General features: G+C 40.1%; 1 protein-coding gene across 1 annotated transcript in view; it reads right to left on the bottom strand.

Moving 5' to 3' along the window:
• Positions 1 to 16,090, bottom strand: part of TTC12 (tetratricopeptide repeat domain 12) — a 53,516-nt gene extending 37,426 nt beyond the window's left edge. Inside the window, exons 1-7 of the mRNA XM_069947749.1 lie at positions 15,840 to 16,090; positions 15,036 to 15,098; positions 13,863 to 14,026; positions 11,382 to 11,400; positions 8,855 to 8,932; positions 5,365 to 5,486; positions 2,571 to 2,630 (exon numbers count right to left, since the gene is read on the bottom strand). Of these exons, the coding sequence (XP_069803850.1) occupies positions 2,571 to 2,630; positions 5,365 to 5,486; positions 8,855 to 8,932; positions 11,382 to 11,400; positions 13,863 to 14,026; positions 15,036 to 15,087 (495 nt within the window). The 5' untranslated portion in view covers positions 15,088 to 15,098; positions 15,840 to 16,090. The remainder of the gene's footprint in view (positions 1 to 2,570; positions 2,631 to 5,364; positions 5,487 to 8,854; positions 8,933 to 11,381; positions 11,401 to 13,862; positions 14,027 to 15,035; positions 15,099 to 15,839) is intronic.
• Positions 16,091 to 18,150: the final 2,060 nt, after the last annotated feature.

Here is an 18,150-nt window from a genome sequence, read left to right as displayed (position 1 = left end):
GGTCAAACACTGTTTGATACCCCAGCAAGTAATGGGGCTTATCTTTTAGGCTATGTCCGGAACACGGCTGTCATCTTTAAGTGCGCAACATTGAATGAAGTTTTTTTCAATGGGAAGGTGGTCATGTAGCATGTATAGTAGCTACTTACTTTTTTTTTCTTACATTCCCTGACACTGCAGCCATGAAGATGAAGAGTGGAAGAAATCATGGCCACCCAGTTATCTTCATCTCTTTACTACTCTGAAGCCTGGAACAGTGAAGCCACTATATATCAGGTCTTCTAGGTGACTAGACTTGCTATTAACCTCTTTACTAGCCCCAGACTACCACAGATGGTCTTAGACAACCAGATAGGTATTGACGCTAACATGTTCCATAAACTAGATCCATAGAGATATTGGACTCAACCACTTTAGCCAATTGGAACACAAGATATGGGCAGTAATTTAATGTTTGATTCCTCAGGATATTATTAAACCTAAATCTAACCTATGCAACAACGGGGGGAGGGGATTTGCCACCGCACTCCAATAGAAAAAGATCAATTATGTAGCAATAGAACTGAAACATTGCCTTGTTTTTGGCATACTTGATGGAATAAATGATTGATCTTCTACCATTGCACCAGAAAGGCATGGTAGCTTGGGGTGAACCCCAAACTGTATTTTTGCACCATAACCCATCAGTCTTAGGCTGCCACAATCCAGAGAAGGACCACGGCACGGATCCCCTAGCAGTTCTGCCCGACCCAAACACACACACGCACCATCAGGCACGGTATACCAATACCCCAACCTCACCCCACCCCCGCGCCACCAGGCATGGATTCCCATCCCAAAACTCTCCACCGCCCGGCAGAAGATTTCGGCCTGGATTTCGGCCAACTGGCAGCCGAGATGAAAGGAGCGCATAAAGTGAGCTCCTGTCATCGCATCTGACTACTTACCTACCCCCCCTTGCTGGCTGGCTTACAACGCTCACCGGAAGTGGCCTGGATTACACTGCCGGGAGAAGAAGGCAGCATAGTTGATGCCACTACTGGTGAACATGTAAGCCGGCTGGCACGGGGGAGTAGGTGAGTAGTCAGATGCCATGACAGGGATGCACATTATGCGCTCCTGTCATCTCTGCTGCCGGGCTGTGTGTGTGGGGGGGGATCCACGCCGAAATCTTCACTAGGACATGTCCTATTTTTTCGCTGTGCCGACCGTGGTTGGGTTTGCCGCACTGATCATGAGAATGGCTGCATTCACTTTAATGGTTTGTGGTCGCATTAGCGACCAAGGACAATTTTACAGGATGAGTGAATGCAGCCTTAACTAGTGTTCTGGCCACAGCTAATAATTATACAAATGTGCAAGCCAACACTTATGCATCCTCTCATAAGGCAGTATCAAAATATGACAACTTACTATGGAAGGGAGCAAGTTTCCAGAACTTCTCTCCTCCTTGGTAAAGCATCTTTTTTCACAAACACGTTATAAATAATCAGATTACTAACATCAGTAAATAACTGGGTTATAGAGCTCTTACCTCTGGACATTTTAATTGTGTAAAGCTCTAAATACAAACCCCCAAGAAATGACTTAAATAATATCAATAGTAAAAGAAACATTTCATAAGCTGTCATGTTTTGGGCTAAACTGGAGGCAGAGAACATTGGCATGCAATTATGGATTCCACCACAAACAGGTTTTATGAAAGGATTCAGCGCTCAAAGCAGATGATTGAGCAATGAAGACAACGTATTAAGGCCATGACAGCTGTAGCGTCATACAAAAGGAAGAATGAATTCTTTACATGTATAATTGCAGGTTGCTGATCTAATGTCTCTTCTTTCCTGCGTCATTTCTTCCCCCACATTAATATATTCAGCCTTCCAGTCACGCGTAACTTAAAGTGGATAAAAGACATATGTTCACCTGCTCATATCCTGTAGTAAATAATATAACCTACGGAAGAGGGATTAAACCCAACACTGGAGAACTGTCACACGCATAGCAGGCCATATCATGTCCCAGAGGGCATTATGGGAAGGAAATCTCCAGCTTACAACGTTTAATCCAAATATGCAAATCTACGCAAATACTTTTAATGTCGCTTGTCAAAGTATATGGGGATTATTTTGAAGACTTCAAACTTTGTCAATAAAAGAGGCATAAAACAAACATATGAGAAATACTTTTGGGGGTTGGACTCCTTTAATTATTCAGTGAAGTACTAGCCATGATGGTCATATAGTAATGCAAACCATATTTATGAATACAGGAACATACAGTATACGACAGGCAGCTATGTAATGTATACAGTATTTCCTGTTTGATAGAAGAGTCTTTTAAGGTGAAAGAAAATCTTGACATTACTTCAATGTACAGCCAGTTTTTATAACATAAAAACTAAAGGGATCTATAAAAGCCATAACCCTATGCTATCTACAAAGGTAACCTATTAAGGTTTTTCTAAACCTCCTGGTGTTAATATGGTGATCTGGTTTTACAAACTTTCCAATTTAGTTAACCAAAAAGCAAATAGATATAACATCATAACATAGTAACTTATAATGACTCACCTTTAACGCCCACTCACAATCACTTATAGCAGCTTCATATTTGTTCAGTTTTATGTAAGCCTGTGACAAAAAAGGGGGTATCTTCAGTTCTTAAAGCAATACTTTAGGTATCGATACACTATTTATACCTAGTGAAGGGGTTGTGTATGACTTGTCCAATATCCCCGCATTAGATATAAGGCTATATTCACACACCCGTAGTGCAGCCCGTGACCGCGGACCCGAGAAGTGCATCTGTAGTGCTCGGTGCTTCACGGAGCACTACTTTCCTACTACATTACCATAGCAATCCACATTACAGCATGTCTTTTTTTTTGCGGCACGGATCACGGTCGGATCACGGATCACTGCCATTGAATACCATTAGTCCTATGTCCTGTCCACATTTGCAGACAGAACAACGGATGTGTGAATGTAGCCTAACAGTAGTTTTACCAGGAGCTAGGGATGGTCCGAACCTGCCGAGGTTCGGGTTCGTATGAACCCGAACGCTCGGCAGCAGATTCCTGCTGTCTGCCCGCCTATGGCTATGGTTGTATCCCAGTTTTCCAGGCGGTCCTCCCACTGGATCCGCTCGCTCCACGGAGCGGGCAGACAGCGGGAATCATTACCGAGGGTTCGGGTTCGTACGAACCCGAACCGAACTCGGTTCGGACTATCCCTACCAGGAGCATTACTTTAAAGTTTACCTATCATGACATATAAAAAATAAAATCCCCAGCAAATATACAGTTAATGCTTGAATAATGTATGCTGTTCATTTTGTCATTTCAGTGGTCAGTTTAATGCCCCATTGTGCTGCTCATGCTTGTTCATCTCTGGGCCAGTGGAAGGGACTTTTTTATTAGGTAGGGTTTATTCCTATGTCCTGTATATTACAGATGCTACGGACCGGGAAGCCCTGTAATGGAATGGTTTCCCCGCCTGGTATGGTGTACCAATATGCCAGAAGCGGGGAGACTGTTTGAATCTCCGCAGCACTGTAGTGAGCCATGCTTCTCTGTGACTACAGTGCCAAAGAGATTTAAACTATTTCACTACTCCCAGCATGATATTGATACATACATTGAAACACATCAATACAGGGATCCCCCATCTGTAGCACCCATAATATACGGGACGTGGGAATGAACCCTTAGTTTACTCAGCTGCATCAGTGCACGGCTGCTGGACAATCAGCATTCATCTTTTCTGTGCCAACTATTACTAAAAACCAAATGGCCTTAGTGATGAAGCCTGGGCTGGAGTTTTTCAGTAAGTGAGACACCTAGTGGCCAAATATTTAGCATCGTATTTCATATAGCAAACAGGTAAAAAAAAACTAAATGAAGTGAATTGCAAAGATGTAGCATATAACCTCTCCAGCTTATTAAAAAATATTTATTGGTAACCACAGTGCCCATTTAAATGCCCTACCTCATCTGCTCTCCGACGCTCCACTTTCTCTTTACAACTGTCTCTGGTAATAAATTCCAAGACAAGATGGGTGCAGGAGCATGTTGCAAGAATCGATCAATAGCTTCCCAATGTTGCCGAGATATCAGACAGCTTTCAGACATTGTGTTGCGCATGGTTTCACCCGCACCCAATGCCCACATCATGCTCCCGCCCCCCCCCCCCCCCTCTCGTCTTAGAAGTTGTCAACAGAGACGGTCAAATGGAGGAATTAAAGCGCTGGAGAGCAGAAGAGGTAGGACCTTTTCTGCTCTTTGTATAACCCCTGTTAATGGATCCCCCAAATCTCCCACAAAAGACTGCTAATAATTGCTGACATAGGTGGTTTAGCCACCTGATACATAATATGTCAAATCTAGTTTACAGATTTCACCTTGTAACATGCTTCATTGGTTTGCGCCAGCATGATTTTTTATAATAAAGTCTAATAACTACTATAACATAATCCATAGTTTTATTTTGACAAGATAAGTGTGGCATATATAGGATGAGATGGGATGTCACTGAGCTACACCCTACAACTAGTGAAACTGCACAGGTGTCATATTTAGCTACATTTTACAAAGGTTAAGTATGTATATAAAGTAAACTACAATACCCTTATTGTCTATATATAACATAATATTTGACATAAGTTAGCACATAGTTTAAAGAGTACCTGTCATGAAAAATAACTTTTGACATAAACAGTATAGACAATAAAAGCATAGTGCTCAATCAAGCATCCGGGTGTTCAATCTAGCTGGATGCTCGACCAAGCACCTTGTGGTGCTTAGGTAAAGGTGGCCATACACCTCCAATAACTGAAGAACGAACATCACTAAGGCTGGGTTCACACTGCGTTTTTGCAATCCGTTTTTTGCATTTGTGTGCATCCTTTTTTCCATTGACTTCCATTGTAAAAAAAAAAAGGGATCAAAACGGATCCGTTTTCTTTGACGGACACAAAAACGTAGCTGACACTATTTTTGTGCCCGTTAAAAAAACGGATCCGTTTTGATCCTTTTTTTTTACAATGGAAGTCAATGGGAAAACGGATCAAAACGGATGCACACAAATGCATCCGTTTTTTTCATCAGTTTTTCATCCGTTTTTTGCAAAAAACGGATTGCAAAAACACAGTGTGAACCCTGCCTTAAAGAAACAAAATATACAAACATTAGAATGAAAATATTTAATAGGTTGACCACCCTTCAATCTGCCAAGCAGGGGCACCTGGTTAAATGCTCAAGTCTCCCATTTATTTCAATAGGGTTCATTACTCGAATCAAGCACTCGAGCAATGAATACGTTTTAACCATACAGTTACTGTGTAAGTGGTTTGGCTTTATGTACTTACCTGAGCTCGGTTGGTATATAAGACCTGCATGTCTTTTAGTTTCTCCAGCCCTTCGCTATAACGTTGAATTGCTGTTTCATAGTCACCTTTGGCAAATGCCTCATTTCCTTGATCTTTCAGAGCTATAAATAAAGAGTATGTAAGATTATAACAGACCAGAACCAGATTAAGTTTGGTGAAACCACTAAGCAAAAAAAAAATTGTGAGAGCCCCATTCTCAACCCTGGATCCTGAACCCCCCTGAGCACCTATCACAGCAACATATAGGAAAAGTGGCCACACCTATATGTGGCCCTTCCCACTATAGAAGTATACGGGAGTTATGGACCCTGCCCACAATTAGTGGCAGCAGACACTGCTATAGCATTCAGAGGTAGCGGATATGAAAGCTAAAAAAAAGCCCTTGTCTCACATCCAATGAAAAAAGTTAAAAGTACGTAAAAGAGGTTTTGGAGAGAAGTAAGAAAAAAAAAAGAAACCTGGCACTTTGCCGAAGACCAAAGCTACTTAAAGTAAATTTCTGCCAATTTAACACGGGGAAGTCTCCTTACAATTAACATAACAACGTTAATATATTTGCATGTATAACATATAATCAACTTTACAAAGATTATATTGGCTATGGTAAGCCTGTCTTCCAGCGTGGATCTCTTTATCTCATTGTAGACCCTTATTAGTTCCCTGGGATGGTGTAAACAAAACAACTAAATTCCGTTCTGCAATTCTGTTCTTAAACGATGTTACATTGAAAACATATTACAAAAGAATTATGAAGCAGCATACATATATACCTTGAAAACATTAGCAGTTTAACAATGAGAAATGCTTTATTGGTTATTTGTCTTTATATGCAAGAAAGGGTTCCATGGAGCCTTGGTTATGAGTCTCAAAACACAGGATTTGAGATGCGCAACCTAGACTTCACGGACCCCTTTCTTGCATATCCAAATTTATTGGGGGGCAATGTATGAATGAAGACTCTTGAATGAGTACTCCATTGGATTTTTTTGCTGATCTCTTTGCTCAGGTGGGGAAATGTTTGTAGAAAAAATGTGTGCCATTTTGTATACTAACTCTTCACATGGAAGCATGGAGAGTCCAAGTTTTATGGATATCTTTGTGAGGGCGGATGGGATTGGGTGCTGACGATCATTTCTAGTATTTACCAGGTCATGAGGGATGTGGTTAATACCTATTAGAACACATGCCCCTGCTTGTGTACCAACAAGTGTGATTTCCCTGTATAGTCTTATATGTCTGCTGTCACATCCAATGGGGGAACAGTAAGCCCTAGACTGAACTCAGCCCATTGTCCCAACCTACTTTGACATACAGTACTCTCCTAAATAGTAGAATCCAATTGGGTGATGGCCCCTATGCTGTCCATCTGCAGAGCCATCAGAAAGAATAGCCTACAATTCGCATCAAAACAAGGAGAGTAGTAAAATCAGAAAGCAAGTATGAAAACAGAGTAAGGCCAAGGGTAAAAACAAATCAGAACCAATAAGCAAACAGAAACGAAAAACACGCCAAGAGGTGAGATACATACAGTAAAGAAGTACAAAATTGTGAGGCAAAGTAACGTCAGGAAATCAAGCCAAGGGGTCAGAACTAGAGATTTACAAATTTTCAATGCAAGTGAAACGATTCGATGCTCTTGACTGGTAAATTCCTGACAAATGCCTCTTTTTCTGTTATGCTATGTGGAACCCACATATCCTTATGACTTTTAACCTTATATTAAAGGGGTGGTGCGTATGCGCACCAGCAGCCTTTTCTCTCCAATTCACTGCACCTGGACCAGGAAGTGAGGACGGCGGCCAAAGATGGCGGGGACGCAGCCAGCGGGAAATTCGAACTGTGATCATCATTGGTGGGATGGTAAGTATATTTTCTGTGTATGTCTAAGTTTTGTTTTTGTTTTTTCTTGGGGGGGAGGGGGGCTCCGCACTACCCTTTTAATGTATTTTTGAGGCTCATTGACAAATTGATCACCATTTTATATGTATATGAACAATTAGTGTTTGGGGCTTTTTTGAATAAATTACTATTAATAGTCAAGTTTTACCTGACTATATTAAGGGACCCCAACTTTTTTTTGATTAATTGAGGATCTTAGTCTGACCTTGGCGCCTAATCCTTATAGGTCTATTTGTTTGACTTTCCGCTTACTGACTCTCACTAAATCAATTGAGCCTTATAACACTAAATACTCCTACTTCATTTTGGTTTTAATATGGATTTTTTTCTTTCCGCTTTCCAGTTTGTAGCTCACAATAATTATCACATTTCATATCAATTGACTTCCCTCCGTTTGTGATGAGATTTATTATTTCTGTTCTTCAAAGGCAAATAATGATCATTACATTTTTTTCCTTCATTTCGGTAAATTCTTTCTTTGTACAGAGGATGTCATGTCTAATTAACTTTCACAATGGCTTGTCTTATGCGTGATCTTTAAAAAAAAACAACTTAAGATGATGTCTATGTTCTAAGGCAAGAAATTGGTTTCTTAATCATCTGCTTTGAAAATGTCATTCAATATTAAAAAAAAAAAATGAAAGTTTAAAAAGTTTGTTTTTCCTATGATTTGAATAGGTATTATAATTCTGAAAAATGTTTTATGTTTGCTTTTAAGTAGCACTTGAAGGCTTCTTCACAGAAATCCCAGAACAAGAAAATCTGTCTATGATCTAAATTAGACTCTGGTTGGGCGACAGATTCTCATAGTCCCCATAGAACCCTTGTGTGACCTTATCAGATCTCAAGAATTATATTGCTTTTCATGATGTATAAAACAATTATAACTGCTTGTATGAAACATATTTGCATTCTTCTACATGCACCTTGAAAGTAACCTCAAGCTTTAGATATCTACCATAAAACACTAGTACACGTAAAGTTTAGCAATAGTTTTTTGAATTTATCAGTTTTTATAATTTCAATGGATTATTTTTTTTTACGTTTTTTTCACTCCTACGTTCTTGGAGTGATAAAGTGAACTTCTTTGGGCTCATCAAGAGAAATGATTTTTAGCGCCAACCCAACATTTTTGTAAAGGTTTTATAGGATACAGTGTTTTCCCGAAAAAAAGACAATGTCTTATATTAAGATGTGCTATGTCTTATTTTCAGGGCATGTCTTATTTTTCCATGAAGAAAAATTCACACTTATTGTTGGAAAAAAAAGGAACATTTATTAAATACTGCATACAGTAGTAGTTATCACAAACCAGCATAACCAGACAACCAACCACTGTGGAAACCATTGACACTATGGGGGAGATTTATCAAACATGCTGTAAAGTGAAACTGCCTCAGTTGCCCCTAGCTACAAATTAGATTCTACTTTTCATTCCTCACAGACTCTTTAGAAAATGAAAGGTTGAATCTGATTGGTTGCTAGGGGCAACTGCGCCAGTTTCACTTTACACCATGTTTGATAAATCTCCCCCTATATTTGTAGATGACAAAGCTATAGTCTCTTTTACCATTTGCAAGCTCCTTATTTTGCCGTCTTTTTTCTGCACGTTCACTGGCATCTTTTTCCAAAATGGCGATGAAGTTTTCTATCAAAATAAACATAATGATTTTTTTCTTGTTTACTCTAACACAATAGCGAATCAATACTCCATGTTCATGGACATTGACTTTTATGGATCTGTGTCATATACTGTAGCTTTATCATACACACTCATATCCTGATACAACCCATGCTGTAAGTCTGTGCACCTTTGCTGTGTGCATGGACTCTTAAAGACAATCTGTGACCTATTTTAGAAAGTAGTTATATTCCCCATGAGCAGGGGGGTAGCTAGGATTCACGGGGCCCCATAGCGAAACTTTTAAGGGCCCCCCCTATGCACAAGACAAAGCACTGTGCATATATATATATATATATATATATATATATATATATATATTTATTCTGTACTGCTGGGGCACTGATAATTCCTGACCTCTGCATTGAGCTCTGAACATTTTCCTTTCCTACTTTTGCACAGCTGGAGAACAGAGGTCAGAGGTTATCAGTGCAGTGAAGCAGAGATCTCTGTCTTCTGCTTATTAACCCTGCTTGTTTTTTGTGTTGCAGCATGTAAGTAAACATTGTGTCACTTACACACTGCAGTACATAAGGGGTTAAGCAGAATGACACGCACTCTTACCTTCTCCCCAGGGGCCCCCTCCTGCATGGGCCCATTAGCAGCTGCCTTCCCTGCCTCTATGATAGCTATGCCACTGCCCATGAGACAAAAAATTTGTTCAATGATCGGAATGGTTCTAATGATAATTTTTGAACATATTTGAACCTGCAAACGTTTATCTCGTGCATGATTTACGCTTTGCACCTAATAATCTGTATGCATGTACGTAGACCAAAACGTGCGCTTCTACTGTATTTGTTTGTGAATGTTTGGCGAACATGAACCAAACTGATCACAATAAATTTTTAAATGTTCATTTTCTGCATCTGAACCAAACATCGGGATGTTCGCTCATCACAACTTATTAAGCTAAACGATTATCGGCCTAGTGCCTGTTATAAGTGTATTAATGTCTGTTAAAAGAACACGATTAGCCAACATTGGCTGATCCTAGTCTTTAAACAGGTTGAAAACTCACCATTATGACAGCTACGGTCTGCTGCTCGTTGCCCCATGCAATAGGAGTGGCGGCAGACCACCGCTCCCCTTAATAAGCCACCCAGATGATCTAAGGATTGTTGGGAGAGCGCCTCCCACAGCTCCCTGCAGCCCCCACTCCTCACACTCGTTGCCTGTTCATGTAATGGCATGGCAGGGCAGCATGCGGGGAATGAGAAGGAAACAAGCGCTGATCTGACAGGTCGGTGCTCGCTTCCTCCACCTAATTGTGCTGTGCCATGCTTTTTAAGCCAAGGTTTCCACAGAGAATGAAAAGAAGTGTGGGAGAGGCTGGTTCTTAAGGTCTTCTAATCGACAAATCTTGTATATGTTGGCTAATTTGTCGCAGCGCAAGGGAGGGAGTTTCTGCAACCACAATTTGGGTATCAAGAGCTTGGCAGCTGTTAGTAGATGTATAAAGAGGGAATGCTTTGTTAGATGATAATCTTGCATGGGTATTACTTGGAATATAATTTCATGATCCATGATTCACAAATTTCATTTACTAGAGATTCAACATCCAGGCAAGAGGGTTACCAGCGATCTGATTCCCTCACTAGCGATTAGCTAGTTATCCCTTTAAAGAGATTTTACCATCTCAACTAACATACCGTATTTTCCAGCTTATAAAACGACTTTTTAACCCTGAAAAATCTTCTTGGGGGTTGTCTTATACGCCGGGTATGGTCGCCCCATATGGTAGGGGGGCTAAAAAATGCCCGCATCCCCACCGTATGGGGCGACCATTGTAAAAATACAAACAGTTAACCTGGGGCCTGTTCCCGACCTCTGCGTCTCTCCTGGCCCGTCTCCTGACACTACCTGCACCGGGAATCCCCTGAAGCTCTCCCAAGCAGCTGAGCGTCTCATCGGAGGCACGGGGACGCCGGAAATGGGCCCCAGGTGAGTTAACTTTGTTATTTTGTTTAATTTAGCTGCAGTTAACCCCTGCAGCAGGGCTGTGGTCAGGCAGGAGTTAACATTTTCTGGCATATAAGGCAAACCCCTGAGGATCTTTTTAAAAGTCATGGGTCAACTTATATGCCCAGTCGCCTCGTATGCCGGAAAATACGATAGAAAAACTTGTAGGGAATGTCAAAACAAATATTTTTGCAAATACATATGGACTGGTATAGTACATGTATATAAATACAGTGTAGTCATATTGTATGACATATATATATATATATATATATAACGACGAATACTATATCTGTATATAACAGACAGACTTTTCCATGGATTTTCTAGACTCCACTCGCATAATAGAGAACAGAGCCAAACTGCAATTCCTGCGAAAACTCAACAAGAATGGTTCAACGTTTTTTGTAATCCAAGATATTCTCTTCCAAGCTTATCAGCAAATTAGTCTTACCTTGATTCATCTGAGGTATCTTCATTGCATAAAAAGAAAAGAAAAAAGGAAAAAAAGAGAATGTCAAAAATATCATTGGAGACATTCCAAAGAATATGGTAAACTGATTATTTCTACCTACATCTATATGTGTAGTACCACTCTGACCTTGCTATATCCAGCTCTGACGCAGTTCATCTGTGATTATGATTCATAAAGTAATCAGAGCAGTATTCATGGCGGAGCTGCTTTAACTGCCACATGTTAATTCACTTTAAGGAAGCAAATGTAAACCATACATAATTATAATAATATCACCTAACACCGTAACATTCATTATTTTACTACTTATACTATTAGACACTATAGGCAGATAGCTGAGGTTACGATGAGTAATGTGTTATGATTAGAGATGAATTCATTTAAAGTAAACTTCACTTTGTGGCAATGGATTTATTTCATCTGGAAAAGTTAATGTCGTGTTCAAAGAGTTAGAGTTATCAAAGATGTCTGATTTACCAATCCCAGACCCACTTTCATCTCACAAAATAGCTCTGAGGAAATGAAAGTTGAGCTGTGATTGTTTCCTATAGGTAAATCAGAAAATTTCGATAAGTCTGGGCCAAAGTGTTCCATTGGACACAGCCAAACTTTTACGTTTAAAAGGGAACCAATCTGGGCCAACTCGGCCATGCAGCTTTACATCCATTATTATAAAGCCTCCAGCACTGTTTCTAAACTTATGTCATCCCTATCAGCTCTCCTCATAGTGCCCGAAAATAAAGTTTGAAAATTTCCTGCGCAGTATGCTAATTACCGCTATGCAGGCATGTGGGCGGTCCTTGGCATCAAAGTAGTCATGGCTGGTAGTCTCGGCATGATTCTCAGTTGCAGAGCCTGCAGCATCACAGAGTGGCCATCCTTTGAGCTTCCATGGACGCTAATGTTGCGCAGAACATGAAACAGTGTGTGGGGATTGGACGGAAACAATGACTCTTCATCCAGATTACAGGAGGTCTCCTCTGTGACACTGCAGGCTCTGCAACTGAGAATCACATGCAGAGAGGCATAATTACAGAGGAAACCCCCTGCCAGCTGTGACTGGTCCGCTGCCAAGGACCGCCCACATGCCTACAGAGCGGTAATTTGCATGCTGCGCAGGAAATTCTCAAACGTAATTTTCGGGGGCTATGAGGAAAGCTGATAGGAATGACTTATCTGTTTAAAAACAGTGCTGGGGGGATTATAATAGTGGCTGTAAAGCTGCATGGCCATTTTGGCTGAGATTGGTTCCCTTAATTTGAATGCGGCACAAAATTTTCAGACAAAACAAATCGATTGCGATCAGTGAAGTTCAAACTTACAGTCTATTTATTCATTTGTAATTATAACATGCACTATAAGGCTATGTTCACACTACGTAAGTTCAGCAGACATCACGGCTGTTGTTACAATGGCCGTGATTTCTGCAGAACTTACGAAGTGCTGCAGGCTGAGGGAATCCCGCCCGGAGTGTATACACATAGTATACACTAAGGCTGGGATCCTTAGCAGCGCTGTCGAAAACTGACATGTCAGTTTTCTGCGGCCGCTATTCAGTGAATAGCGGCCGCAGAAAACCCTGTCAGTGCACACAGTGGAACGAGCGGCTCCGGCTTCACGCTCCATAGTGTGCATTGGTGAGTTTTGATGTGGGTGAGCACGGATGCGTCTGAATCAGAACTCAGTGGCGCTAAAGACCATCCGGCCAGTACTGCAATACCGTCCGGTATAATCTTTAATGAGACTCACAGTTCCATGACCCGGCTGGTCTCATACAGCGTCTGAACATAGCCTAGGGCACCTTGGATATAGTGGCATGTAACATAAGCTATGAGAAAACAGCGTAAACAGGGGTGCCACAAAAAAGCCCTACTTGTCTATAATAAATCAATGGGGGGGAAAGAACCTACAAACAAGATTTTACTTGTAGTGCTTGGTGACCACAGTTAGAATAGGTTTCAACCCAAAATTTGTCTTCCAACAGATAAGCAGAGGGTACTATAAAACATCTAGCCCACCCTTATGATATTTCCTTTATTATCATATGAAGCATCTACTACTCTTTCAGTACACAAGACTGTACTTTCTGTAGTTGTTCTGTGTTTTTCTCTTCTCTAAGCTTTTTGTAAATTCGAAGAAAAAAAATCCCCAATTACTATAAATATTTATAAATGAATCAGTAGAGAATTAGTAGATAAAATAAAAAACTAAACGCTGTTCAAGCTAGATATTAACTTTAAAGCGGACAACTGGGAAAAATATCCCTTTGATATGTCATGAATTGGTAATGCCTGTGATCTCAGGCCACCACTGACATCCAAAATGACGCTCTATAGATCAGTTAAGACCTTTTGGCACTGCATAAAAACTATGCTAATAGCAATAAATACAAGCAATAATTACAAATCAGACAGACTTCAAGAGTCTACATGACTTAAAAACAAAGTATGTAGAACTCACTGTTGAACCGGCAGATTTATTAATAAGTGTTCTGTTAGTCTTGGTTCTCAGTTCAATTTCATCATCTTCCTTCTTTTTCAAAAGAGCAAGTTTTTGATCAGCTCTTGAGATGGCTTGTTCTTGGGAAGATGTGTCTTCAGAGTTTAGACCTTGTAGTATATCAGCTGCAAAGAAGAAATGTTTAGAATAAAAATGTATAATGTATAATATGTTTAATGTTTACAAGCCCAAAGCCAAAGATTATTTCTTCTTATTAACAAGGTGAAACAAATATATTGCCAAGAATGATGATTATTCACGCAAGTATTGTGAATCTTACTTTATCTCAGGTGCTGCCACCGATCACTATAATATCCTATAGGAATTCCACTTCCATTACCTTCATAATTAAACTCATATTTTCAAAAAAATCACAAATCCGAGCTAGTGATGAGTGAACCTCCTGATGTTCGGTTTGGATCCCAAACAAGAACATAAAAAAAATTATCGTGATTGGAACATACAGTAGAAAAGCGTAAATTACGCAGTTGCGTATATTTCAGTCTACACACTTGTGTACAGATTATAAGGTGCAAAGCGTAAATTACGCAGTTGCGTATATTTCAGTCTACACACTTGTGTACAGATTATCAGGTGCAAAGCATAAATTATGCAGTTGCATACGTTTTGGTCTAGAGTTATGCATATGTGTACAGATGATCAGGTGCAAAGCTTAAATTGCGCAGTTGCATACATTGCGAGATAAATGTTTGCACGTTCAAATATCTTCAAAAATGATCACTGTGACCTTTCCAATCATCGAACAAATGGTTCGTGATTGGCGAACACCAACAATTAGCGTCATGTTCGTACAAACATGTTCGCTCATCAATAATCCTAGCCAGAAAATGTAATTTCCAAGGCTCATGGTGAAGGAACAACAGCCCCTGCTTTGAGACACTTAAACCCACACCTGATACTAGCACTATTATAGCACTGGCACTATTAGCGATATTTCGCTGTAAATTGTGCAATTGTGATAAAATACCGCTATTTTAGCGCAAAATTGTGAATTAGAGGCAAAATAAAACTAACAATAAATAATTGCAAATTAAATGCTATGTGCAAACAAAGCCTAAAAGCTGAATGCAAAGTCGTATATGATTAACTAATAAACAATAACTATACACTTACAGATTTCATCCACATCCCTCAGGAACTTCTCTAAGTTTTGATCTTCAGACATTTTGTTGAGTGCTAAAAAAAAAAAAAAATCATAAATTATTGCAGGAATGGTAATCATTTGTCTGCGAAAAAGTTGAAATAATGATCATATCATTCATTTTCAGACGTCTTTTGCAAACAGCAGATGTTATTTTTTAGTTGTTCACACACAGTTTTTCTTTTTTCGCTGTCCTTTCACCATTTTTACTATTAAATTCAATGGACTTTTCGATTAAAGCCCCACCCAAAGGCCAATTAGTACCACCTCACTAGAATAATGTACCAACAGCTGTCATTGCACTGACAGGCGGCCGAACAGCGAAATGACGGACGTCATTTTTAACGGAGAGAAAAAAAACATTGTGTGAACATACTGTGTAGCCTATTGCTGAATACACAGATGGCAGAAATCCACACTAAACAATCCTATGCAAATAAAAGCCAGTGATTTTCACTCGTAGAAGTTTCTGCCAAAATTCTTCCAAATGTGAATACAAGCATCATCCTCTGCAGTATGGAAATCCATCTAATGGTAGCTTCACACATACAGGATCCGCAGCAGATTTGATGCTGTGTTCAGTTATTTAGATCAAATCTGCTGCAGATCCGCACCATCAGTGCGGTATCTGTGAAGCTACCATAAAAGAAAGTAAAAAGCAAAAAAAAAAAAAAAAAGAACACAAGAAAAAGCTCTGTCAGGATTCCTATTTGAGATAAATACATAATCATGTAATGTAATAAGAAAGAAAAGTGAGATATTTTAATGTTATTTACCAGCAGCAGCAGATGAAGTGCGTCCAGTGCTGATCACATGTACAGGAGAGCTCAGTGCACACTGCCAGCAGAGGAAGTCCTGTCGCCTAGCTACATGTAAACAAAGCTGAGGCCTAGTAGTGAATTACACAGCACAGCCCTCCCCTGTATTGTATTCTCAGACACACCCAGCCTCCTGTATACAACTCACTTCTGGCTTTCACAGGAGCTGCACTTTGTTTTATGTGCTCAGGGAAGACTGTGGGATTTATTCTGGTGATTTCTCCTGATAAATGACCTGACAGACGAGAAAGAGCAGAGCAGCTCACCTTGGGTGATAATGGGTTGTGGAAGCATACAGCACCTTGTCCATTATTCACACATGTATCATGCTGGACTAATGCACATTGAAGATTCCTGCAAGTTTCGCTTTTTACACATGTTACTCTGTTAATTCCAAACTACATTTTCTAAGGCTGGGGGGAGGGGAAAAGATTTTTGCTGCAAGGATATTTTTTTCCTTTTGTTTAGTTTTTGGCTAAAAAATGATGTGGGAAAATGTTAGCAAAGAGTCAATAGCAAATTATTAGCAATGAGCGAACCTCGAGCATGCTCGAGTCGATCCGAACCCGAACTTTCAGCATTTGATTAGCGGTGGCTGCTGAACTTGGATAAAGCCCTAAGGCTATGTGGAAATCATGGATATAGTCATTGGCTGCATCCATGTTTTCCAGACAATCTTAGAGCTTTATCCAAGTTCAGCAGCCCCCGCTAATCAAATGCCGAACAATCGGGTTCGGATCGACTCAAACCCAAACCCAGTTCGCTCATCTCTACAAATTATGAAACTCTATACCAACGTGTTTTTCTTTTTCTTCATCCTTTGGCTATGTTCACATAACGTTTTTTCAGCTCTGTTCAAAATACGTCCGTCATTTTGAGTCTAAAATAACGGACATCATTTAGAAGCCTGGCCTTCCCTTGCAATAACTGGTGTTTGTACATTATTCTAGTTTGGGTTACAAATTGGCATTAGGGTGTGGTTTAATTGAAAGTCTATTGAATTTAATAGTAAAAATGGAGAAAGAACGGTGACAAAAGAAAAACTATGTGAGAACAACTAATACAAAACGTCCGCTGTTTGCAAAAGAAGTCCGAAAATAATGATCAAGTTCATTATTTTGGCATCCGCAGCAAAAAAGTTTGTTATTCAATACACTGTGTGCATTGGATGTCCGTCTTCCCATTGACTTCAATGCATTGCCAAAATCACAGCATAGTCAGGTATTGCATTTTTTTTCAAGAATTGGTGGCGTTTTTCCTTCCATAGGTGGGAAAAAAACTTGCTGAATTCCAGCAACTGTAGAAAAATTTGCCAGACCTACAGTAACTGCTGCATCTGATTACAGCCATGAAGAAGCATTACTAGGACATGAGAAAACTTCCTAAAGGTATGTGCACACTAAGGAATCTGGGCGGATCACCCGCGGAGGATTCCGCAGCTCGTGGCTGCACGCATCTCCGTCCTTGCCATATACTCCATCCTATGGTGAGGCAGATTCATTCTTCTGGCGGATGGCACAGACAGATATGCGCGTGGCTGTGAGCGGGGGCGAGCTGCAGGTGATCCGCCCAGATGCCTTAGGCTGGGTTCACACTGCGTTTTCAGCATCCGTTTAAAGGATCCGTTTTTTTTAGCGGTCAAAAAAGTAGTGTCAACAGTACTTTATTGTGCGTCAAAAAAACGCATCCCTTTTGATCTGTTTTTTTTTATAATGGAAGTCAATGGAAAAACGGATCAAAAACGGATGCACACAAATGCATCCGTTTTTTGAAATCCGTTTTTTGCAAAAAACTGATCCGTTAAACGGATGCTGAGAACGCAGTGTGAACATAGCCTTAGTGTGCACATACCCCAAGGGTGCCATCACACACTAAAAAAAAAAAAAAATCACCAGAAAAAGCGCAGTCGCACACGTTTTTGTTTAATGCACTTTCATTTTTTGGGCATTTTTTCTACCATTTTTGACTTAATGATTTTTTTTTGTGGTTTAGGTGTTTTTGTGTGCTGAACTTTTTTCCCTATGCCATCACATGACCTAGCTGCTGGACCACAAAAGGTGACAAAAAAAACACCAGAAAAAACAAACAAAGACCATAAAAACAGCAATGGTGTTTTGAGACAACCAGAACAATTGAAGTCTAAGGCTATGTTCACACTACGGAAAAGCACGGCCGTTGTTGCCATCGGCAACAACAGCCGTACTTTTAGCGGGGTGGAACAATGCCTTATTTTCAATGGGATCCCGGCCGGAGCGTATACACATCGTAC

Source organism: Dendropsophus ebraccatus, chromosome 12 (assembly GCF_027789765.1).
Source record: "Dendropsophus ebraccatus isolate aDenEbr1 chromosome 12, aDenEbr1.pat, whole genome shotgun sequence".
Taxonomy (NCBI): domain Eukaryota; kingdom Metazoa; phylum Chordata; class Amphibia; order Anura; family Hylidae; genus Dendropsophus; species Dendropsophus ebraccatus.
Note: the sequence above shows the minus strand (reverse complement) of the source record. Positions and strands in the feature narration are given on the sequence as shown.